The 26,380-nt window shown below is 43.3% G+C and overlaps 1 protein-coding gene across 2 annotated transcripts in view; it reads left to right on the plus strand.

The window, feature by feature from the left end:
- LOC138285877 (multidrug and toxin extrusion protein 2-like) overlaps positions 1–26,380 on the plus strand; it is a 445,083-nt gene that overhangs the window by 391,166 nt on the left and 27,537 nt on the right. For both annotated transcript variants that reach the window (XM_069226369.1, XM_069226368.1), the window contains one exon: positions 8,236–8,317. In XM_069226369.1, coding sequence (XP_069082470.1) covers positions 8,236–8,317 — 82 coding nt within the window. The remainder of the gene's footprint in view (positions 1–8,235; positions 8,318–26,380) is intronic.

Consider the following 26,380-nt stretch of genomic DNA (forward strand, 5'->3'; position numbering starts at 1 on the left):
AGTCGACTGGTGCCCGATAACGGTTTCCCGCGAGTGTGCTGGATCCCCCTACCGAAAGGGAAAAGTTCCCACCGCGCCATTTTAAAAGCCGCGGTTACATCGTAATGAAGAAAGGACTGTTGTCCCTATGTAAAACAGAAACAAAATGGAAAACAGACTACTCCACAACACTATAGATCTACTATCTATCTTGTCACAAGTACTTCGCCGATTTTACAACATGCGCGAACCATATTTCAATCGATCGTGCTGGTAAAACTTATTTGCCCACTAATATTCCGCTATATTAAATAATATCGAAACGTGATTATGATGGTGACAAATCCAAATATAAAATTTGTGAGACCCAAAGTATGGCTCAAAGTACTATAATTATATGGTGCAATCCTGTTCATATTACATGCCATTTCATTAATAGTTAAATAATAACGAGTATTAGGGTTCATTAATCGCAATTACGTACCAATAATTAATACCTTTCATACAGTGAATATCTGGCCCATTCGCACCAAAAACTATTCATCTCTTATGCTGTGACTCACAATCAAAATAATTCCTAAACTGGGTTGCTAATAAAAAACGCATAAACAGAAATTTCCCAATACTCAAAAAGGGCAATATTACAAAGCTACTTCAAAGCTCAGTAATCTTTTTCTATGCAAACAACACCTATTTGTCACCAAGAAAATATTCCATCTCATAATCCGACTTTAAACCTCGCTCTACGGCTCCTAATCGTATGATCCATGTGGATTCCCTTCTCCTTAAAGCCATTTCCCTGTTGCCACCTCGTGGGTTAAGTTCACAATAGTCAAAACCAAAAAACTTGAATTCCTAATGAATTACCTGTGCGTCGCATATCTTCATATGAGAAGCTATGGGATACTGTTCATCTTCCTGCCTTATCGCTCTCCAATGTTCAGATACTCTGACTTTCAGTGGGCGAATGGTACTGCCCACATATGTTCTGTCGCATTTACAAATAAGCATATTTACCACATACTTGGTGTTACAATCTATACGTGATTTTATGTCATATTTTCTACCACCAATGCCATAAAAAATGTTTTTGCCTGCCATGCCCACCTGCACATTTCACAGCTGCCACACTTATAGAAGCCTAAGTTATGTAAACTAAGCCAACTCGATTTAGTTGTATCAGATAAATAACTGGCACTGAGAATATTATTAAGGGTGTTACCTCGCCTATATGACACCTCCGGTTTATTGCCAATATACCTCTTTAATACTGAATCCTGAGTAAGTATGGCCCAGTGCTTCCTCATAATTCTCAACAGTTTCTGAGAGTTCTCTGTATAATCCAAAACAATCCTCACACTCTGGTTAATACTCCCTTTGTTCTTTCTCTCTTTTTGTCCAACGGGCAACAATGTCTGTGAACAAGATATTTTCGAAACTTTATGTTGAGATTTTTGTATAACTGCCTCCGAGTAACCCCTAACACTAAATCTATGTCCCATGTTCTCAATCGCCTTACGAAAATCACAATTCCTCCTGCAATTTCTTCTCGCTCTAACCATCTCCCCTAATGGTATAGCCTCTATTTGATGTTTGTTGCATTTGTTGCATGTAATAAAGTATTGCATGAAGTTGGCTTTTGGTATAACCTGCTCTCTATCCTGTTGTTTTCCACAAACAATTCAACATCTAAAAATTCTATACAAGTTGTACTATATTTATGCGTGAATTTAATATTCACCTCATTATTGTTAAGATGGCTGCAAAAACTATCTAATGTTTCCACATCTCCTGTCCATAACATAAAACAATCATCGATGTATCTCCCCCAATAAAGAATATGTGTATGCCATGCCGCTGCCCCCGGACCTCACACCCATTTCTCCTCAAACCACCCCATGAACAGGTTCGCGTATGAGGGAGAGAATCTTGAGCCCATTGCAACACCCTGTTTTTGTTTGTACCAATCTCTCTTGAAAAGAAAATAGTTGTTACTCAAAATAAGATCAATCATACATAATATCATATGCGTGTGTTCCATCAGACTGGCTGATCTTCTATTGAGAATATGTTCAATTGCTTTCATTCCACATTCATGTTGTATACTGGTGTATAATGCTACCACATCCAAGGTTACCATAATCATACCTGGTTCCCACTGAATATCTGATAACAAGCTCAGTATATGTTTCGTGTCCCTAATATATAAAGGCAATTTACAAAAGGTTGCAAAAATATATCCACAAACTTCGATAATCTCTCAGTGGGACCCCCCATACCCGAAACTATTGGTCTTCCTGGTGGAAATTTGGACTGTTTGTGTATTTTTGGCAGTGTGTATAAGCATGGAAATTTAGGACAATACACTTGTAAGTATAGATATTCCTCCTCATCTAGTAAGTTCTTATCCCGCCAACTCTTCAATAATCCATTTATTTTTCCCGTTACTGCTAGTTCCGGGTTATATGAAAGCCTTTCATAACAATTGGTGTCACATAGTTGTGTACAAATCTCATTCTCATAATCCACACGGTTCATCACTACTGTATTCCCACCCTTGTCCGCTCTTTTGATGATTAGGTCAGCATCAGATTTAACGGTTTTCAATGCAATATGCTCCTCCTGCTTTAGATTACGTTTTCCCACTTGTTTCTTCTTCATCTCCTCTTTATCCATATCACGCCGTACCAATTTGAAAAATGTCTCTATTATTGTCTATTGCCAATCTCGGTATCCAAGTAGATTTTTGTCTCAGTCAGCTTGTAACATGTACATCAGATAGCACATTCAAATCATGTAACACTGATGATGTAGTTGCTGGAAACTCTTCATAGTCCGTAATGGTCATCAATGCCACAGTATCATAAATATCCTGAGTAGATAGTTCACTATGTGCCGGTTTAACTTACTACAGAAAGGTACAATTTGAATGATATATTTAAGAACGTTAAGCCAGAAACGCCTAACAAGTGGTTCTTCCATTAACATAAATAACTATAGCATGAACCTAGCCAAACTGGCAGCAGATCGCTGTACAGGATCAAAGTCAAGTGTACAGTCAATGAGTGATAGGAGAGGTTATTGGATTGTTACTGCACTATGATGTGTTCTTTCAAGAGGTGCGTCTTCAGCTGTTTTCTAAATTGGAGCAACTTTAGGGGTGGTCCTTTTGGATACAAGGATGTTGTTCCAGAACCTGTTTCATAGAAAAAATAGGCATGCTGCCTTATTTGTTTCTTTTTTTTTACACTAATTTGCCTCGAGTCTGAAGGGGCCTTGCTCTAGGTGTGGTGAGAGCCACCAGAGATAGCGAGCCTGTCTGCAAGAAAAGCAGGCTTGCTGGTCATGATGGCTTTTTAAATGATGCAGCTGGTTTTGAAGATGGTATCGGCTGGCATGTGGAGCCAGTGGAGTTCCATCAGTTGGAGGTGATGTGGTTGTATTTCGTCCGGCCCTGTATGAGACTGTTACAGCTGGTGGGCTGCTGTCAACTCTGCAATTCATCTGAGCTTGCTCGATGCTAGAATGTTCCACCTCCAGGCACCATCAAGTCGGATGCCACGGTGAGGCAGACTATTGGAGTGGGCAGATGAGGGACAGGGAAGGAACTGAAGGGAGGAAGACTTGTTAAGGAACTCAAAATAATTGTGACAAATTTCTTCTGGATTTCCCCCCCTTAGGCTCTCTATACCTTGGTCCCCCTATGATAGTCACCTGGGCACTGCTTCGCAGTCTCCTAGTTAAGAGGTAGTAGAAGGAATTTTCTATAAAGCAATGGTACAGATCGTGAGCAGGGAATACAGTATAAGTAGTGACAACATCACAACAGCAAACAATTTGACTGTTCCTCTGTGATACCTACCAAGCTCTGCACTCTAGCGGGCTTGAGCAGGCCTGGTTACTCTTGGCTTTAGCCCTGAGTTCATAGCAGAAGCTTTAGGTTTTCCCCAATAGTTATCACACAGTTAGAATATGCACCCCAAACTGAGTTCGTAGCAGAAGTGCTTGACTTTTCCCAATAGTTATCACACAATTACAATATGTACAGCATACTTGTGGGACCTACCTCATAGAGTATGAAGACGAGTTTCCAAAAATTAAGCCTCTAGGTTGCGTTTGTGAAAGAGTAGCGCAATGCGCTCTTACCCTGAGATCTGGCCAACTTCCAACCTGTATCATTCTGAATACTTGGGACGTCAGCAATGAATCAGTTCAGGCTGCAGCTCCTGTTCTCATCCTGCCTCTGAAGGAGACAGCCATCAGATCCACAGTGCTGCCGGAGGCCGAAGACCACTCCCGAAGCGGTGAACAGGAACTCCTGGCAGAATACACTCTGGAGGTCTGGAGGCTAGGCAAATGAATAGCAAGCGCGCGGTCAAGAGTGGGACTCGTTTTATACCTTCCTCCCACCCCCTCCCCCTCCCACCCCACCCCCCAAGATGGCCACTGTGCTCAGTAGTCTGGGCAGTGTACTCCCCCACTGAAATTTGGCTGTGCAAGCAAGTTTGTAGGAGAAAAGCAGACTGTGAATATAGGCTGACAATGGGCATAGCATATTGGCTCATACACTGTAATGAGCATGATATTCACCATAAACAGTATGTGACACCAAATGGTATTAGTAAGGGCATGCTGAAGCTAACTAGACCCTTGGATGTGGCAAAAGGGCCATGTAACCTGCCATACAATGACTTGTCCTGCAGCAGACGGGGACACAAAGACAAAACACTGTATGAATTCCCTGAAATCCTAGATTCCCTAGAGCTGCTTGCCATGACCATGAGAGATGTCTTTGAGGGATTTCAGTGTGGAGTCTGTTAGACGATTGAGAAGGGTGTTACCACTATACAGATGTAAAAGTAGGAGGCCTTGAACTGGAGTTCTGAAGTCACTTTCTGGAAGCAGTGGTTTCATTTTCGTTAGAAGAGCTGTTTGTAGCACAACTTTAGGTTTTTTTTTTGTTTTTTTGTTTTTTGTTTTGTTTTTTGGGAGTGTGTTCCTTGAGGACGAGTTCTGTGTTGAAGGTTGACCCAAGTGTCTTGGCATTTGGTGAAAGTTAGAGTTTGAAGTCATCCAAGTTCATGTTGTTGAGCCATATTTGTACTTTTCTTTCCTTTTTTCTTTTTGGAAAATAAAAGGAATTGTCTTGTTTGCGTGGAGCTTCAGGGAAGCACCTAGATGAGGCAGTGTTTGGGACAATGGATGTCTGAAGCAGGGGATGCGCTCTGAGTTGTTTATTAGTGCCATATTGGTAAACCTTGATGCTGTTATCTATGAGCAAACCCCAAGGAGCACCATGTAGAAGCTGAAAATGGCAGGAGGCAGAATGGGACCATGGGGGGCTCAGCAGATTGGAATATTTTGGGACATGAAGGTGCTCATGTACACAAACTTGTACTATTTGGGAAGGTAGTCAGCAAATCAGTGAAGGGCATCGCCATTCAAGACTCCAGGTTGTGGATGATGGTTGGATGGTTGACTGTGTTGAAAGCAGCCAAAATGTCCAGTAATATCAGAAGGCAGGGCCATCTGGAACCAGACTGGACTCATGCTGAAGCCAAAATCCTCCAGTCCTCCAGTCCTGTAGTTCTGTAGGGAACGTCTGTTACAGGAGTTGTGCTTGAGGTATGGTAGAAGATCAGAAATACCGCCCAACTTTCAGTTTTACTCCTCTTCTTAACCGTGACCGCTCCTATGATTGACACTGTGAACTTAAGAACTTGGAAAGGTTATGCCTGAACGTACAGTAATACATTTTGGAAAGTGGTTTGGGGCAGTAGTGCTTAAAACCCCTTAACAATGGCCTGTTGGGACAGACTTGTATTAAAATAAAGCTGCTGCATTGTTCTAGAAGAAGACTCAGTACATACATGCTATATTCAGGCAAAAGACATAAATAGTCCAGATAGTGAACTACACATGTACCTACGCATACAGACTGTCATGGAAAGGGGTGATGAATCATTGCCACATGGTTAATAATGCATGCAGGGTGTTTCTCACCACATGCTGTTCTGTGCTGGAAATATGTCCTTAAAATATAGAAACGTGAGAATCTGCTAATCTCCTGCTACTAACTTGTAACCCAACGAAAGGTTCATCCTCTTAGATACAATGGTACTGCATATATTTCTGATGGATAATTCATAGCTCAGATTCTTCACTTTGTGACTCTCTTGAGATACCAGACTGGATCCATAAACTCTTTTAGCAGTAGTCTCCGCAAGAGGCCCAGCAGTTTCTCTGTCAAGGCTTTAGCACTCACTGCCCCAATTTGGATATCGGTCAAGCAGCTACATGGTCATCTGTCTATACCAGTGGTTCCCAATTTTTTTTGACCCGTGGCTCCTCATTATGTTACTTTGTTTTGGTGGGGTGGGGGATGTAAGCTCGGTCTCAGGAGTACTTCCATTTTTCTCCCTGAAAATAATTGAGATGAAGCCGGATGAAGATATTATAATCATATGTGCCCTGAGACCCAGAAACAAGCCCATTGCCCCAGTATTATGCCCACAAATCTAAGGCCACTCCTACCGCAAACTAGTGTCTAGGCTTGTAGGTAGTACTTGGATGTAGTAATTTCAATCGCAAATTAGATTTTAAGAACTATTGCTTTTACACCAAACTTCACATGTATGTGTGCATGTGTGTGGTGCTCTGTCAATAGAATATGTTGCACTATGCAACAAACTGCATTGTTTGCATATATGGGGCAAATGTGTCCTCTCGGCTGAATTAGTGTGCTGGTGCAGGTTGTTTGAGGCATGTAAAGTTCTGGAAGCATGGAACGGAGTAGTGGCAATCAGAAAGGGGATCCCAGTGGAGATGCCATACAAGTCCTACAAGTAAATAAAAACTCTGCCATTGTGTCTTTTGAGTACTAATGAGACTCCAGGCCACGTGCACTAATAATAGAACCACAGCTGGGAACGGCAGTGTTGCCTATAAACTATCCATGACCTTGCCACCTTTTTCTCATGCTTTGATGCCATTGGATGAGCTAGCCACAATTATAGTAGTCACTTCTGCTGTTTTCCAGAATAGCATGTGAAAACAGACCGCAGATACCAAAACAGATGCCAAAATCTCAACATTACATTAACATTTCCCAAATAAACATTTTCCTTGCACCTAAGCCCAGAATCAGGCACTTATCTGCAAATATGTAGTGATTGGACTTAAACTGACAAAAAAGAGAATTAGGTTGAATTCAACAAATAAATGCATGCCGAATTTTCAGAGAAGCAGGTTTACTTACCGCCCAGAGTTCATTGCTGAGACTACGTAAAAGATATTTAAACAGCTTATATTTTAACATGGGACCAACACTGGTCTTTGCAGCTGTGCCTCACTGTGGAAAGCTTGGTGGCCTAAAAATAGGTAACTCAAGCATTCAGAATGCTGTGTGTAAGCGGTAGCCCCAACCTACACCTGTTTATCTATCAAGGAATGCACACACATGTATAATCAAGAGCACGTGACATCTGAACACAGACAGGAAGGCGCGCAAGAAGTATCAACCTTCTTTAATGGTTTGTGCTTATATTTAATCTCCAAAGCTACATAGAATGCTTACCTTACAAAAACACGGGTCATGAGTGTGCGCTGCGGCAAAGGCACATGTTGATCCCAAACTGTGCGTTGTGCATGGTGCCCCTGGCTAGGTTTTGTGGTGCACTGGGTTGGTGCGGCGCACAGTTTGGGAACTACTGGTCTATACTTTTAACAGGCACTACTATACTTGCTGCTCTTTCCTGCTTTTGGTGGAAAGTCTATTCCTCAGGCTCGCCTCTTTGGAGGGGCATTACTTTGGTATAGAAGGTGTCACATGTCGTCATGCCTGGGGGTGAGAGTTGTCATGGTTGCCAACAGTGCCTGTTACAAAAGAGTTTCTGGGTTAATTCTGGTGCACAATGTGAGGAATCTATAAAAATATCCACCAGAAGAAGCATTACCAAAGGTAAGTAATTCATCCTTGCTATTCGTATGGATCTTGTTCAGAAATAGTGATGGAAATGGGTGTTTACACACTGGTGTTAACTGAATGGGAATGGATCAATTCTGAGATGTTATATTCTCAGCCATTATTTCCAGGTTTAAATGTAAACTACCCTAAAATATGAACTGCCTCCATATCTTCCCGAATCTGGCATGGCTCTGCAAGCTCACCAAACCATTTTGTCTTAATAATCCTCCGTTTACAAGTATTTTTTTTAATATTTGTTTTATGTGACCTGTTGTGTTTATGCATTTTAGGCTCAAGTTCGTGCTGGTGTGAAAATGGTTCTGGAGGATGTAAATGCAAACACTTCAGGTCCTATAGCAACTATTTCCAGTGGTATGTATTGTACAAGTGGGTGTTCACACATGTTGCAGGTTCATGAACCATTTAGCTGTGATGTGGCATGTTCAAATCTTTGCATGGCTAGAAGTAATTTTCTGATGTGAAGAGTGATTCAGCTCAATTTCTTTGCATTGAACTGTATACTATGAAACCAAAGTAGTCTCTTCTTTTAAAGAGTATGGAGGGGTGTGCGTGGGGCCATTGGGGATAAAAAGCCAACAGTGTAATCTGCATTTAATGCATTCTTGGTCCAACAGTTGACACAAACTGGGGATAAGCCGTACTTAAACCCTGCAGTTTCAAGAATGGCGACCAGGAAATATAGGTCTCCTACATCAAACCCTGCTACTTGGCGTCACATCTGATCCCAGAGAGTTGTTGTTCAGGCATCTGCCTCTAAGTTGCACTACCAGATAAAGACTCTGAAAGGTTAGGTAGCAAAGTAGGTTGTTTATTGTCTAGGTATAATATTGCTCTTGGAGAATTAACAACTTTCGTTGTGGCTGGGCTTCCAGAAGAGAAAAGGAAGCCATTCCATTGCCTCTGTTAATATTGTGTATGAATGGTTCTAAGCATGCAATGCAACCAGGAGTGGACACTGTGGTTTCTGTGACTTGCATTATTGGGTCTAAACTATTGTAGTATTGACATTCATGGATGTGCACAACAGGCACGTCAAATGTTCAGGTGCAACTGCTTCTTATATCTTTTGATGGCCAAAAGGAGGAAGCAGATGCTTTACTGGAGAGAATGAAATGTAGATAAGTGATAGCTTGAGCAGTGGGCCTCTCGCCTCCTGCTAGGAACTTCCTTCTCGTGAACCAGGAGTTTGAGAATACAAAATATCCGGTTTGATCTTTGGTAGTTGAACTACAACTGTCCTTCCGCCTCTTACCTTATGAATACGCCTTCCGGACTGCAAACTGGTCCGAATTTTGTTTTTCTGGATAATGACTCCAGTGCCACCCCTCGTAGTGACAGGCAGCTTTATTCACAACTTTGCTTCCAGCCATAATGTCACAAGAGTATAATAGGTGTCTACCAGTGCACATCAGTTCCTGCTTCATTAATGCTGTCAGGAGCTATGTTTGTGCCTCACTGACAATTCTAAGCTTTCGACAGTGACTAGGTGATATGTCTCTTCAAAGGGCCTTAGGCTTCCAGCCTAGGAGTCAAGCATGCAAGTTATTCCTTTTGGATTTCCATGACAAGTGTGTGTGGTTTCTGATGAATTCTCTAAACCGCGGATTGCTCACCTTTTGAATTCCTCTAGGTGCCAGACTGGATCCAGAAACGTCTTCAGCAGTTTCTCCAGGGCCAGTAAGGGGAGTCATCAGACTCTGATGCGAACTGGCCTGGCCTCCTGAAGTGACAACCTGGAGGTGCATGTAGCTGCCACCTTGGCATGCTGACATCAGTTCTTTTTCCACCCTTTCAGGCAGATCCGGAACTCCATTCCTGAACTTTCAGTGCTTTACTAACTTCCAAAATTACTTTTTTGTGACAGTGTGCCAGAAATTGTTTTGTGACAATGTGCTAGAAATGGCTCCTTCAAATGCTACAGGCTTCAAGCACTGCAGCACGTGAAGAAGCAGATTTCCATTCTGTACCCACATGGCATTTGTCTTTGGTGTCGCAGATCCAAGCATTGTAAATAGTAATGTGACCAATGCTCCCAGACGGAGCTGGAGGCATTGTTGTACGTCGCCGAGCACAAGAAGCATTATTGGGAGTCACCACACCATTGCTCCCATTGCAGGAAGTAATCGTATAGATCTCAGTCGAAATGCCCAATTCCACAGTTAGTCAACGTGCCTCAAATTCTATGAGCAACCCTCCTCTCTACAGCAGGGAAGGCCTTTAAGGAGTCAGTGCTGAAGCTTTTCTCATCAATATCAGATCCCTTTAGAGGGCCTTTAGGTCCCATAGATCCACTAGAGTCACACCTGGGACTTCTGCTAGCAGGTCCTGACCTAGTATTGACTGATACCATTAGACCTCCTCCTGACTCTGCACTGGCATCAGGCCTCGCCACACCACTACTTTTTTTTGACAGAGCCACACTGGTTCTAACTCCAGTGACACCAGTTTTAGATTCCACACAGATTACGATATCTGTTCTGGAGCAAAGTTCGGCTAGTTCTTGTCCACTGTCCTGTTATGAAATTCCTAAGGTGCAGCCATTGGTGGTTGAAGGCTTTCTGGCAGTGTTTCTGTCTTAGTGCCTGTTAGTCAAAGCCTTGAAGCATTATTTACCTCAGACTCCAATCCCATACAAGACTTGCAAAATACTCCACATGATGAGGAAAAGGCGGACACTTTGCTGCCCCCTCATACCAATCTTCTTGGCTCTGCAGCCACAATGGAAAGTCAGGATTTTGTCAGCAAAGTCAACCTGAATACCTTTACTCTATGTCTACCTGATAGACCATCAAACAGGATTGATGTGATTTTCAAAATGACTTTGCTTTCCCTGAGTGCAGTCTTTGTATTGGACAGAAGCAGTCACATTCTTTGGAATATGGCAAACATGAACTCACCTGCCGTTCCTTGAAGAGTTTCAGAACTCCTTTGTACAGCACACGGAAATGACACAGCAAAGTACATTTTACAGGCCTAACTGGACACCACTGATTGTGTACATCAGGCTATGGGAACTGGTATAGTGATTCATCAATATACCTAGATGTGCACCACAGGCTTCTCTGGGTTCTATTGATGAGGTGCAAACCTCCCTCTTGGATTTTCCCCGTTGATAACTCCAGGCCATTTGTGACCAGGCGGATTCAAAGTTAGATTTAACAATAAATTTACCACAGCCCAATTTTTCAGCCTGCTCTCTCTGTTCTGCATGTTCCATGGACAATAGTGGAAATTCAGGGGTTACTCCTAGGGCCTAGCTTACTGCCAGAGGCAGGCATCTCAGCCTGTGCAGCAGGCTGTCCAGCCCTTTTGCAGTCCTACCGGGGATGGTGGTGGCAGAGGACGAGGTCAGCATCAAGAGTCAGTTCTACTCCTCTTTTTCCACTGTAGATGCAGCCAGCCACTCTGATTTCCACTTGGGGAGTCATTCATGGCCAGAATGTTTTTTTCCCTGCCGAACTAGCACGTAATGATCCTGGACCAATGGGTCTTGCAGGTTGTCAATCAGTGATACCTCCTTCCGTTCAAATCAGTCGACCCTTATTCGCTCAGACCTTGGCAGAACATGCCTCCATCCTTGCCACATAAGTTCAGTCAGTGCTTGTGAAAGGGACAAAAGAGCGTGCTTGAGAAGGAGAGGCAGCAGGTGATTTGTATATTACTTTGTGGTGTCCAAAAAATGTAGTGGGCTCAGAACAATTTTGGGCATATGTTTCTTGAGCACCTTCTTTTGGACAGACAAATTCGAGCTATTGACTCTTGCCCAGAATCATTCACCTTAGACCCTATGAATTTGATGGTGTCCTTGGACCTGCAGAATGTGTGCTTTCAAGTACCTGTCCTTCTGTTCCTCAGGTGGTTCCTGCAACTCGTAGTGAGAAAGGAACATTTTCAGTTCGCCTTCTGCCCTTTGGACTCATTTCAGCCCCTTGGGTGTTAACAATTGTGATGGCTATGGCACAGCCCATCTTCCCAGTTTGGGATTGTACATATTGCTGTACCGCGATGACTGGCTGTTGAAGACAAGCTCGTCACAGCAAAATCACTGCCCTGTTCTTGCAACCAACAGCTTATCTTTACACATCGCTAATGCCAGTGCCTCTTGTGCCCCCATGTTTAGGCTTCATGGGAACTTGCAAAACTAATTTCACCAGCATGCCAGAGCCCATACAGAAGGCATTCTCTGACTTCTTGAATGATAGACTGGACTCCGTAGCAGAAACTGAAATGTGGTTTTGATTGAACAAATACCGTTGCCTGGTCTATAGGAACAGCAGTCACCCAGATTATTTACAGCAGTATGTATAGTCACAAACTATTCACCATCTTTCTTCCTATTGTCTAAATACTACCACCCTGTCTCCAGATGTTATTTGCAATCTTCGTGGATTCATTCTTTACATGTTTTTTTCTGCTTCATGTAAGCAAAATAAAGCAATCAAAACTTCAACTTGTACTATGCAGCATGAGATCAGCAGTCAAACATAGGCATAAATTAAGTTGCCACATTATGTACCAGGGATGGCTTGAATTTTCGCTCTATCATTGCAAACTTGGTTAACTGTAGGTTCAGTCCAAGTCACTGATGAATTCATTTCTTCAGAATATAAAATATGACGTACCTATTGAGAAAATTGTCAAAGGGATTGGGTAGATTGGGCTGGGTAGATGTGATTTCCCATTATAACCTAGAAATTCTTAAACACCTCTCCAATCAGTTGCTGATTGCCATATCCTAGTTTTTCAGGTAAAGGGTACGATACTAGTCTTTACTCTGTGTTAATCTATTAACCTCCTGGTTCTTCCACCATGCTTCTCCCATTTGTATCTGAAGCAATAATCACTTTTCCCTACCTAAAACCATTCTTCCTGTGCTTGGGGGACCTTAATCTCCAATTTGGAATCTTATCTAATGCCAGTAAATTTCTAGATTTGTACATTTTCAACCAGAAACTGGTTAGTACTAACCCCGCTCATAAAGTAGGCCTTGTCTTAATTGGTATTTGGTCTACCCTACCAACTTGTCTGGCTTGACCATTTTAGCATTCCTTTTGCTATAAAATTGTTAACTTCTAAAGCCAGTGGATGTGTTCTTTCCTATCATTCAGCACATAATTAGAAGGATTTTAATTCCTCTCTAATTGTTTACAAAATATGAAATGCTACAATGCAAATCTCCAGATATTGGTAATGTCCCTACTTCTTCAGTCCGCCAGATAAACACCAATATCACATCATCACATCTGTCTTAGATAAGCACAGCAACTGCTACTCTTGATGAGTACCCCACCCATAGTAGTGTATACACAAGTTGGATTTCACCCAAGCTGAAAGCTTTGAAACTAAAATGGAAACAAGCAGAAAGGTAATGGCGTTCAGATTATTCACCTGAATTCAAAATTCAGTGTGTTTCACAAATGTTGAAATGCAAATAAAATAACACATCTATCTATTTAAAATATATCTAAAAAGCTTTTCTGTATAGTGGAAGAACTTCAGTCCTCCCCATCTGTGTACTCCTCTCTTCAGCCTTTTAGCAAATTATACGACTACTTGTCTGATTGTTTTTTTTTTTTTTAAACAATTTAGGACAAAATCATTAAAATCAGGGAAGCCACCAACTCTGAGGTAATCCCCCCACTAGGAGTATTTCAGAGCAGAGACTCAGTATTTGGCTTGGGCAATATTTCTGCCTTCAAACCCCATACTATTACTTAGTTTTTAAAGGTATTTTCTCAAACATGACCTTTCAGCTCCCCAGCTGATTTATGTCCTGCAAAAATATTAATGCAGCTTTGTCTCCACTTGATTGATGATCTCCTACTCCTTTTGAATAGTTATCTTTCCCAGAAAATTGTCCCTAAAGTGTTCCAACCCTTATTAAAAAGCCCTCACTGAGTTTGGAAGATCCTAACAGCTATTTGATTAAATTACTGAAAAAACAGTTACTGACTTTTTATGTGAACAGTTGGTAATTGCCATCTTCCAACCTGGCTTTAGACCTCATCACAGCACTTGTACAGTGCTGGATGATTTGCACAGATTGGTAGACAGTGATGTTGTTGGAGCCTTGTAGATCTATCAGTTACTCATTAACACCCTTGAGAGATGGGCTGTCTGGCACATTGTTAAAATAGATTTGGCGCTTCTTGAGAGAAATGACACAATCTGTATTGCTTGCCTCGAACTTCCTTCCCAGAGCATAAATCGTTCAAGTGTGGTATGCCACAAGGATCAACTTAAATCGCCCTTGTTCAGTCTGTACATGCACCCCCAAGTAAATTTACTCGATCAGCGATGGCCGCACTTTTACATTCTCACAGCCAATATGCAAATCCACTCCACTATTTCTTGCTCCCAAAAATATCAGAATTATTGTGAAAGTCAATCTTAATGAGTATCCACTTAGCAGTAATGCGTTGATGGATGTCAAACCATTTTTTAAAGAACTCTTCAAAATAAACAGTTGTATTCTACACTGTCAGTGCAGAAGGGTCGAATAACATTTGATTGTAAAGATCCACGGTCCTTGCTCACTTGGGGATGTCGGGTGAGCTTGGATTGTAATACCCCTAACATCATAGGCACACAAGTTCTTAATTTCAGCTGGGACAATAGGTGTGTGTAGAGCTAGGTGTTGCTGGACAGATACTTTGAGTTTGTTATGCCTACAATACTCAACGCATGCAATAGGACCTGAGTGAATTACAGTTCTCAAGGTACTGTAGCCACCTGGATCTTTAGGGTATAGGTTCTTTATGTTGTAAGCTGTTCATGGCTAGGCAATTGATCATGTTTCTGCAGCTGGAACACTTCTTGCCAGAAGTTTTTTTTTTTTCACAGTTGAGTGATTCGGGATCTTGTACATAGAGATGTGTGCTGGTAACACAGTAGATATGAACTCCACTAGAATCTTCTTATTTTCTGTTCTGAACTTTATATTCGGTACTGACACCATCCTTAGACCAACAATCTTTGTTGTATAGAATCTATTTTGAAACACATCATACTGATGTATAATTATTATGTTGCAGATAATGAACTATTTGAACTAATGATTTTTCAAATCAAAGATTTAGCTCTCAAAATGCTACAGGTAGTTGTAAATAAAGAACACAAAGTCTAGGTTATTCTCTGTAGTGTTTCTAAAGATCTTTCTTCACCTCAGCTCTACAAAAGTATAGATTTGTCAGCAGTCTTAGAATCAGTACTGCAGACATTACCATGCATGCAACATAGTAGAATCAGTGTATTGTAATCTTGCTGACTTGGATCTAAAAGGGTATTCTCCTGCAGTAGGTATACATGTCTCCTCAGTTCTGGTTGAGACAGATGGGAAGATAATGCAAGGTGAAGATATCCAGTGTTTGTGTTTCCCTCTCTTGCCCCATTCCCTTTCCGGTGAACTTCTGATGAGCATGCTGATCATGCTTGAGTCCATGGAATTGTGGATATTAGCAGTGATCTTGTTGCGCTTATGGATCCAAATCACATAGCTAGTGAAATTGTGACATTAGCCTTCATTTATGGGACCATGACCCGTGCCTTCAAGCAAAGTAAAAAAAAAATACCTTGGTATTTCCATAGACTCCTTGATTTTATACATCAGCATACCATGCTAACTAGCAGTTGATTCGTTCATTTTAGATCATGAAAAAAATTCTCATCTGAATGTGCCTGTTGTCACTGCTCTTCTCCAGCTCTGCCTGGAATAAGGTAATGTGATCATTCACTTAGCTTATGTAAAATGTGCAGCTCACCTCGTTGGAGACTCCATTGGTTGCCCATTTGTATTAGTCATTTTCAAATCTGTGACCATTCTTCATAAAGCCTTCTACCCGAAACATCTTGCTATTATATTTTCTTGTTGTATACCTTCCAGACTGTGATCTGCAAACAAGCTCATTTTACAAATACCTAAATCTAGGTTCTCTTCTATTAGAAAGATGAGTTACCATTGCTACACCCAGAATTTGGAATTCTCTGCTCTTATATATGCACTTGCTTATTTGTTTTAGACAATTGCTTAAAACCTGGCTTTTTAATCATTAGTTCTTAATGTGTTATTCCATATGTTAGGTGCGCTTATGCTGAAAATTACTGTTGTGTAGTGAGGTTCAGTATCTCCTAGAGGCTTATTTATATGCCCCCTTACCATATAAACATAACATATGCTTATAGACATGGCTTTGACTTGTTTGCAGAGAAAGCAGGGTTATGGTCCGAGCCCTAGGCCTAGCCTCTCTTGAACAGCAGTTCCACCAGCATTATTGTAAGTGATGTGGTTACTCAGAACTGTCTAGTCCTGGCAGCTGACTTAACTTGTTCAAATTTGGCAGTAATGTATCCATCCTTTTGAGGCAGGGGTTGGTTGAGAAGGCAGCAGCAGATGCGTTCCCCACCATTCTATGCTGTCTGTTGCCAGAAAAAAACCATTGTGCTACCATTTTCCAGTGAGAGGGAGGATTTCCTATTATGTCTCCAAATCAGCCGGTGCTGCACCCTTCCCTTTTGATTCACCTAGTGGACCACCCACACTCTTTAAAAATGTGGTTACTGACACACATCTCCTTCTTGGAGGCAGAGGTCTTTGCTATGCTTGAAAATGTGGCCATGGAAGTGGTGTCTTTGGATTTTCTTCCCTTTCCTTCATGGTACTGAAAAAGGATGGAGGCCTATGTTATGCAGATTTCTAAAGCGCATGGCTACCCGTAGGCTTCACAACGCTTGGTAAGACATAGCGTTGCTTTGGGACATGTGGTGGAATAAGGGCAGGCTAATGATGTGGATATAGCCATGTCTTTAGCATTTTCCTGAACTATGATTTGTTGTAAAGCATCTTAATTCCATGGGGAGAGTGTTTCAAAGTTTGGGGATGAGATATGGAAAGGGCCTACCACTCCAACCGATCTTGTGGATTCTAGGTACACTCAAGAATCAAACTGAAGAGGACCTTGGAGCCCTATTGGGGAGTAGGGTGTCAGGAGTGCCCTTATCATAGTTGGTCCTTTGGAGTTAAGCCCTCTATTTGCCAGACAGTGTTTTTAATTTTATTCTTACCTCAAAGGGGAGCCAATGCAGAGAAGCTACAGCAACATTTGCTGCTGAAGATTTTGGGGTCTTGTATAGGATCGTAGCTGTCGTGCTTTTGGCAACCTGGAGCCTTTTAATAACATAGTTGGGGGAACTTTTATACAAAGAGTTCCTATAGTCAAAGCAGGAAAGAACAGTGGATTGGCCCACCATTCTTCTGGAGATACTCTGGACAATGCCTAGGATTTTTCTGAAGCATTCTACGGGGTCAAAACAGTTTTTTTTTTTTTTGTTTCTTTTTTTTGGGCCAGTCGATCTAAGGAAAGGGACTTGTCCAGCCACATTTATAGGGGAGGAGCGGCAGGGCGGTTTGCCCAAACATTGTGCCCAATCTGTGAAAAAGGGTCAAGTCTGTTCCCCAAAATCATCAGCTCAGTTTTAACCAGCAGTTCGCCATCCAGTTGGATACTTTTTCCAAGCGGGAGACATCTTATTGGACTGTGAGCCCTTCCTGGATCAAGGGAAATTACCAATTGTGTTTCGCATACAAGACAATTGACTGCCTAAACTCCTGAACAATATCTGCCAATGGGCGAATGTAGGAGTTAAAGTGTGGGGCTGAGGGCTGAACCTTGCAGAACCACACACTTCCAGGGAAGGACGTCAGAGTAGCATGTGTTTTCACAAATTTGAAAAGATCTGTCCTTCAAAAAGAAGGTTAGCCAATTAAGAGTGGAGGCCTATTCTGGATCTCCATCATCTGAACCTGTTCAGTTTGCAAGATAAACTCAAAATGCTGTGCTGTGGGATGATCCTGTTGGCTTTGAACCTGAGAGATTGCCTAGTGTCATTCCATCCCCAATCTCTCCTTTCCACACGCACTAGTTAAAGTTCATGGTCAGATCCTTACATTTTCAATTTGCTGTCCTCCCCTATGGACTGATGACAGGCGTCCTTATGAAGGTACTGGTGATCGTAGCAAGTTCACTGCATAGGTCAGGAGTATATTTATTTCCAGACTTGGACAAAACGCTGGTAAAAGAGGAGTCTCTGATGATGGTCTAAGAACCTTTCCTGCAGCTGAGGACTCAATAGCTTTACCATGAGCGTCCAAAAGTCCCACCTCACTCCCAGAAAATCTTATTGGGGCTGTGCAGGACACAGTGCATGTAAAGGCTTTCCCTTCTCCCCAGAGGATCTCAGATTTTTGGGTTATGATTCAGATCTTTCTCATTCATGCTGGATCCTGATCCCACAGTCATTGCACCTGTTAGTAGGTGCCTTGGCCTCTTGCATCATGTTGGTGCCTCAGGCCTGATCACGAATGATAGCCCACTCTTAGTGTATGAGGAGGCAGTGGTTGCAACATCAAGTGTCTCTCTCCAGTCAGGTACAGATCTTCCAATCAGTGTATCGAGATATGCTTTGGTGGATGGACCCTCCAGTCTCCTGAGGGGGTCACTCAATTAACGTCCTGCAAGGTTAGGTATCTGTGGTCACAGTTGCCCCCTCGTTCAGATGGGATGCTCCTCTGTGTAGCAAAGCCTCTGATACATGTCAGGGCAGTTGCTGCACAAAGATGTTCTCTAGTTGCAGTTAATCCATCTTGCCCTGAAGGCCTTCCTCTCTTTCACCTGAGGACACAATGACCAAATTCTGTTTCAATCAATCAGTCAATCAATCAAGAAATTTGTATAGCGCGCTACTCACCCGGAGGGTCTCAAGGCGCTGGGGGAGGGGGGACCGCTACTGCTCGAACAGCCAGGTCTTGAGTTGCTTCCTGAAGGAGAGGTGGTCTTGGGTCAGACGAAGGTGGATGGGGAGGGAGTTCCAAGTCTTGGCTGCCAGGTAGGAGAAAAATCTTCCTCCCATGGTGGCTTTTCTAATGCGTGGCACGGCGGCGAGGGCGTGGCCGGTCGATCGTAGCTGGCGGGTGGGAGTGTAGAAGGTCAGGCGGTTGTTGAGGTACCTGGGGCCCAGGTCGTGGAGGGCCTTGTGTGCGTGGGTGAGGAGGCAGAATGTGATTCTCTTGCTGACGGGGAGCCAGTGCAAGTCTCTCAGGTGTCCGGAGATGTGGCTGTGTCGGGGGATGAGGGGTGCGGAGGCGTTCTGGATGCGTTGGAGTCTTTTCTGTAGTTTGGCCGTGGTTCCGGTGTAGAGGGTGTTACCGTAGTCCAGTCGGCTGGTGACGAGTGCCTGGGTGACTGTCTTCCTGGTTTCGGTGGGGATCCATCGGAAGATCTTTCGGAGCATGCGTAGGATGTTGAAGCATGATGATGAGACGGCGTTGACTTGTCTGGTCATCGAGAGGGAGGAGTCCAGGATGAAGCCCAGGTTGCGTGCGTGGTCCTTTGGTTTGGGTGCACTGCCCAGGGCAGGGGGCCACCAGGAGTCGTCCCAGGCAGAGGGTGATGATCCAAGGATGAGGACTTCCGTCTTGTCTGAGTTCAGTTTCAGGTGGCTGTTCATCATCCACTCGGCTACGTCTTTCATCCCTTCGTGCAGGTTGGTTCTGGCGGTGGCTGGGTCGTTGGTGAGGGAGAGGATCAGCTGGGTGTCGTCGGCATAGGAGATGATGTTGAGGTTGTGATGGCGTGCGATGGCTGCGAGGGGGCTCATGTAGACGTTGAAAAGGGTGGGGCTGAGTGATGATCCTTGTGGTACGCCGCAGATGACTTCGGTGGCCTCGGATCTGAACGGGGGAGGCGGACTCTCTGGGTTCTTCCGGCGAGGAACACCACCATGGCACTTCATATTAATAATGGGGGAGGATGGGGCTGTATCATGGACTCTATTTTGGAAGGCAATTTGTCTATAGATTTGGGTGCAACAACGGGAAATGTTCCCAGTTGTGGCTCATTTGACAGGCTCTCTCACTGTGAGGAAGGTTGCTCTCAATTGCTTCAAGCTGGAGGACAACAAGAAATAATATAAGGCTGTGTCCTCTAATGAAGAGAACCATAGGACAACATTTGGATTCCCTACTATGGGGTGCTGTAGTTGGTTAAATACATTTCAATGTGGCTCCTTTTATGCCAAATTCTACAGAGCATAGTCTGCCTTCCTAACAGTGACCCGAGTAACTCAAACATAAAAGAGTTATAGGAATAAGGCAATGCCAATCTGGGAAATATCCCTTATTTTGTTTGCAAATTTAGTACTTGTTATGTCCGGTTCATGACCTCTTCATCCATTAACAGTCAAAACACTGTTTACAATTATCCTCTTTGAAATACATTACTAAGAGACTTAAATATTTAGTCATCCTTCACAGATTAATAACTTCTCTGTAAAACAAGAAATTGCTTTTCGTCTTTTTGCTGGTTTTTTTTTTGTTTGTTTTTTTTCCTTCATTTTTGTGACTATTTTTGCACCGTATTTTCACATTTGATCATTGCGTGTTCACTTACTATACATGGGCACGTACTTGTAAAAAGGTTTATTCTATCTTATGCTGCTTAAACATTTGTACTACAATAAATGCATTTTTATGTAAATTAGTTTGGTCTTCCCTTGTTTTAGATTAAGTGTATATGGCAATACATCAGTTGGTGTTACATTGAGCTTATGATTTGGTTCTGTATAGGCTTTGTTTCTTTGATATAATTTGACTTTTTAAGGCATCTATTTAAGCTAATCCACAGTTGCCTGAATTAGCTTCTGACTCTAAAAATAGTTCTGTTGGTAGTGATTAATTCTGCTTGCAGGGTTGGAGAGCCTTAGGCCTTTTCAGTTCACTCCCTGCACCCTCCCTCCCCCTGCCTTACAGTTTTCTTTCTAGATATGTTGGTTTTTCACATCTGCCCACCCTTCTTATACAATGTGGTTATGGCATTTAATATAGTCCAGTATCATTCTTTTAATTTTCTTCTCTCCTCTGCATGCAACCGAGGTAGAGGAGCAACTGCATAGGCTTGACTATAGGTGTGAATGATCAGCTGTTTGTAGGCTATGTTGGAGCCAAGAAGGGCAAGAAATAAACCAAACATGCAATTTCATGTTGACTGATCAAAATTGGCTTTGCCGTGTGTAAGAAATACTTTCCAAAAGACATTAAGGCTACTTCCACAGCTCTTTCTAGAGGCATCCTCAGTTGCAAACATCTGCCAGAAACCTACTTGCATACGTTTGCAAAGCACTTACTGCCTTAAGCAGTGATGAGTAAATGCTGTGGTTTATGATTTCCATGGTAATTGGCAACTATGGTATTGGATGTTGCTCTTTAGGAATTTCATTGTTTTCTTCTATGTGTTTCTGTGTTTTAGTTCTCTACTGGCAGAGGTGTGGAGAAGTATGTCCTTTGGCATCTGCCTTGTTTTGGCGATGTTCTTATTTGGCGCACTACTCATTTACCTTGGCTTGCTCTGTCTTTTAGGATGCACTTTCTGTTTGCCAGTTCCTAGAGATGAATGGTTTGACCTACTTGCTGCATGGCAGACCTTTCGGCTGGTCCTCTTCTCAGACTCTCGTCCATGCTTGGATATTTCCTTCTGCAGGTAGAAGTATTCATCAGAAGAAAATGTCATTTACCTCTAGTAACCATCTTTTCAAGGCATGTGTGGCCGTAGATACACATGCCTTGCATACACCTACCATCTAGTGTTGGTCCCGGATGTGTACATGCTGTTTTTCTTCAAAGCAGTCTTTCGAGTCACAAAGTAGCTTGACTCTTCCTCTTGTTAGCGATGAACATCAACTCCATTGTTAGACTGTCAACACTGGCGTGGTGCTCTGTTCGGTCTGCATGGTTTCCTCCCCTCCATGAGTATTGTTCTTCCATCGTATCCCCCTTTCTTTTTGTCTTGGGTCGACAGTTGTTACTTCACTCAAGTGAGCGTTGGGTTCGACTTGGGGCCACATGTGGACCTTGTCCCTAGGGGCAGAACTCCATCTTAGCTGCTTCTCTCCACCATGCCTTCAATAGTGTTGGAATGGACACCATTCAGATACTGTCCTCTGCCAAATACCCTAGAAGTGACCTTATCAGGTTTGTAATTTGTGCCTCTCACCCGAGCACAACGAGGCCACCTGCTGTTTGTTCCAGACCAAGAAAACTTTGTGAACATCGCCTTGAGATGTCTCACAGGGGCAGCAATGACACCCCAGTCCTCTTCGGTCCCAAAGAACCTGAGGGGTGAGCATCAGCCACAACCTTCAGCTTTGTTTTTTTGATTGAGGATCACCCGCCAGCCCAGAAGTCTGAGAGTACAGCACCCTTTCCCCCCCTCAACACTGCCCTCAAGTCGAACAGCCCACCTCCAAAAGGTGCACAGCCACTCAGGGTTTCAGACCGTTACTGCCTTCGGGCCATGTTAGGCACCAACCAATTACATTGGACACTCTGCCCAGCTCTGGCTTGATGTCGAAGAATGCCTCAAAGCTGACTGCTTCGGCGCTGGCCACTCTGATGCCAGCAATGAGCTGACCTCAGCGCCAACTACATCTGCCAGCCAGACTCTCAACACTGAAACCGAAGGTGCCCTCAAAGCAGTGACCTTTGGTATAGACCAGCCAATCTGATGTTGTTACTCGTATTGTTGAACCAATCTTCCACAAACTGCAAGAGATCGATGTAAGGCAGAAACACCCCATATGGGCCGGAAATATAAAGCTTCTCCAATGGACCCTATTTATATTCATGGCCAACTCCCACCTGACTCCTTAGTGGTCACTACAGCTCGTAAGCAGGCCAACTCCCAGGCCAAGGGGGATGCCCTACACCCCGGAGAAAGAGAGCAAGTGTATAGATGCTGCAGGCAAAACAGTAGGCTTGCAATCTGCCAACCTATGGAGCATTGCCAGTTCCATCAGCCTCCTCACATGTTATAACTGTACCCACTGGGACGAAATGGACGCGTACCTCCAGTATGTATCTTTGCAGTTTGTCTCTTGCTCCTACTGGTGGTGCCATGGTAATAAGTCAGTTCTGTCACCTCCCTGAATGTCACAGAAACCCTACGTAGTACAATCAGTTCTCATCCTTTTTACATAAATACCCTTAGAGGCAGAGATGACCTTGACAAATTCAAAGGAATGCAGTGCACAAAACTAGCTGATACCTTACTGTCAACATAGTAACCACTCCTCAGAGTGGGGAGGCAGGCAGATTCTATAACAAATCACAGGTAGGTACGATCCCCAACAAAAGGAAAATGTTACTTACTCTGTAAGCATCTATTTGTGGCATGTGATGCTGTAGATTCACATGCTGTGCATACTCCTGCCATGTAGTGTTGGGCTCAGATGTGTGCAAGTTATTTTTCTTCGATGAAGTCTTTCTAGTCACAAGGTAGTGTGACTCCTCTTGCTGGAAATGTGCATGGTCATCGACTCCACTGTTAAACTGATTTCCTACACGGAAGGTGAGAATGGAATGTGAAGCGAAGAAGGGGGATATCCATGTAAAAGAAGGTAATAAGTTAGGGGCATGTGTGGCTGTAGATGCACATGCTGTGAAACATATCCTCCCTGTAAAACAGTCCTCCCGAAAAGCAGTGGCTAGCCTGTGGAAATTGTAGTAGACTGAAAAAGTGTACAAATTACTGCTTGACCAACATCAGCTTGTTGGCAAGCTAGTACATTGACAGTAATGTTTTGTGAAACTGTAAGGTGTGACCAAGGAGCTGCTTTGCATATGTCAGCGTTTGGGATGTTCCCCAGGAAGGCTATAGAGGCTCTCTTCTGCAGAGAGGAGTGGGCCTAGGAAGAGTGGACAGTCATCTTAGCATGTCTGGATGTATTTGATGAGCCATCTCTCCTCACCTGATTTGGAAAGAGCCTTCCCTTTGTGGGGTGTGGAGAAAGCAACAAAGAGTTGCTGTGTCTTTCTAAGTGGTTTAGTTCTATCAGTGTAGTACATTAACACTCACTTTACATCCAAAGTATGGAGAGCCTGTTGTGCAACAGAATCACGTGGGGGGAGAGGGGGGGGGACACAGGAAGTTCAATGGACTGGTGAAAGAATAAATTTGTGATTGGTACGAAGGTCAACCCTATCACTATGTACTTGGAAGAAACGTTCTTCTAGGGTTGAAGCCTGTTGCTCACTGGCACGCCTAGTGAATCCAGCTTGTGGCTAGCTTGAATCCAGTGACAGTGAGCACAGGACTCGCGCATGGACATACCCTCCTAACTAACTGTGCCCCGAGATTCAAGCTAGCGTGGCTGATGAGGGGTGCATTTGTTGCCCTAAATGGGACGGGTATGCCCAGACGTGGGTCTATGCTCCCCATGCTACTGGAGTCAAGCTAGCCTGGCTGATGAGGGCTGATACCCCCAAACCGGTCCCTGGATGCTTGCTTCGAGTCCAGGGAGGACCTGGCCTGGCTGTTCGGGCTGGACTCTTCCCATGGGGAAGCAGGGTCAAGACTGATTTGCATATGGCTGGGTCAAAAATGGAATGGCATGATGAGCAAAAGAACAATGGAATAAACCCAGATCCGTGACTGGGGGTAAGTGGTTGAAAGGTTTCAGCACTCCGTCCATCATCCTTTTGTGTTGCTAAAGTTGCTCTATCAATTATCCAACATTGCTATTGCCTAGAACACATCTTCATTCCACCAAACATTCCCCCTCGTTCACACAGACCGGAACATCTTGGCTTATTAAAACAGGAGCTGCAATCGCTACTCCTCAAAGGTGCCATAGAGTCGGTACCTGTATCCCAACACGGAGCTGGAGTAAATTCAGTATACTTCCTCATACCAAAGAAAGATGGTACTCTCAGACCAATCTTAGACCTCAGACCTCACAATCAATACTTCCTTTCAGAGCATTTTGACATGGTCACTCTGCAAGATATTATTCCCCCACTACAACAACAGGATTACATGACAGCATTGGATCTCAAAGATGCTTTTTTCCATATTCCCATACACCCAGCACACCAAAAATATCTCAGGTTTCTGATAGCAGGAAAGCATTACCAGTTCAAAGTCTTACCATTTGGGGTAACAACAGCAATAAGGATATTCACCAAATGTGTGGCGGTAATTGCTGCGTTCCTCAGATGACAACACATTCATGTCTTCCCATATCTGGACAACTGGCTCATAAAAGCCAGTACAGAGCAAATTTGTCAACAACATACTCAGTATACAGTAGGCATACTACACAACCCAGGATTCATAGTCACTTCTCAGAAATCTTACCTGAGGCCAGCTCAGATACAACCGTATCTAGGAGCAATTCTCAACACTCAGTCAGGGTTAGCATACCCAAACGTACTCAGAATTCAAGCATTTCACAATCTCATATCGCAACTACAGGTCAACCTCACTTACACAATAAAGTTGGTCATGAAACTGTTGGGAATGATGGCTTCAGGCATAGCAATAGTACCCAAAGCAAGACTACACATGCGACCACTACAGAAGTGTTTTTCTCAACAATGGTCTTAGTCACAGGGTCAACTTCAGGATCTAGTGTTGTTTGACTGGCAGACTCATCACTCTCTGCAGTGGTGGAATCACACAAACCTATCAAAAGGGTGACCCTTTTAGTGCCTCAGACCATAATCACAACAAATGCATCATTGATGGGTTGGGGAGCTCACCTCAACAAACTCCCTGTAAAAGGGGAATGTGACTCAGTACAACACACTTACCACAGAAACTACTTGGAATTACTAGCAGTATTCGTAGCACACAAAGCTTTCCAAATGCAGATCACACACAAGACAGTGTTAATAAAAACAGACAATATGACTACAGTGTGTTATCTGCAAAAGCGGGGGGGGGTAGTTGGACACGTTCATCTCAATCGTCCCTGCTAGCACAGACAATTTGGAAATGGGCAAGTCACAATCTCATTCACCTACTTGCGGAATGTATCCCAGGGGTACACAACCAACTACTGGACCTCCTAAGCAGGATACAACAACAAGTACACAAATGGGAGATTCACCCAAAGGTAATTCAACAATATTTCCAACTGTGGGGAACACCAGAGATAGATCCTTTCACCACAAAAGAAACTACAAAATGCCAAAACTTTGCATTGAGGTACCCACAACCCAGTCCAAGGGCAATGCTCTATGGAACAATTGGTCAGGGATATTTGCTTACACTTTTCCACCTCTCCCACTCATTCCATTTATGATCAGGAAGATGAAGCAAAACTCTCTCATTATGATACTCATAGCTCCCATGTGGGCATGTCAACATTAGTACACAACACTACTGGACCTGTCTGTAGTGCCACATCATAGGCTAACAAACAGACCAGATCTACTAACTCAAACCAGAGGTCAAATCAGACATCCAAATTCCAGCATACTCAACCTGGCGATTTGGAACCTGAGGTCATAGGGTTTAGATATTTACAACGTCCATCTGAATGTATGGAAATTCTAAAACAGGCATGTAAATCCACAACTAGACA

This window comes from Pleurodeles waltl, chromosome 3_1 (assembly GCF_031143425.1).
Source record: "Pleurodeles waltl isolate 20211129_DDA chromosome 3_1, aPleWal1.hap1.20221129, whole genome shotgun sequence".
In the NCBI taxonomy this organism is placed as follows: domain Eukaryota; kingdom Metazoa; phylum Chordata; class Amphibia; order Caudata; family Salamandridae; genus Pleurodeles; species Pleurodeles waltl.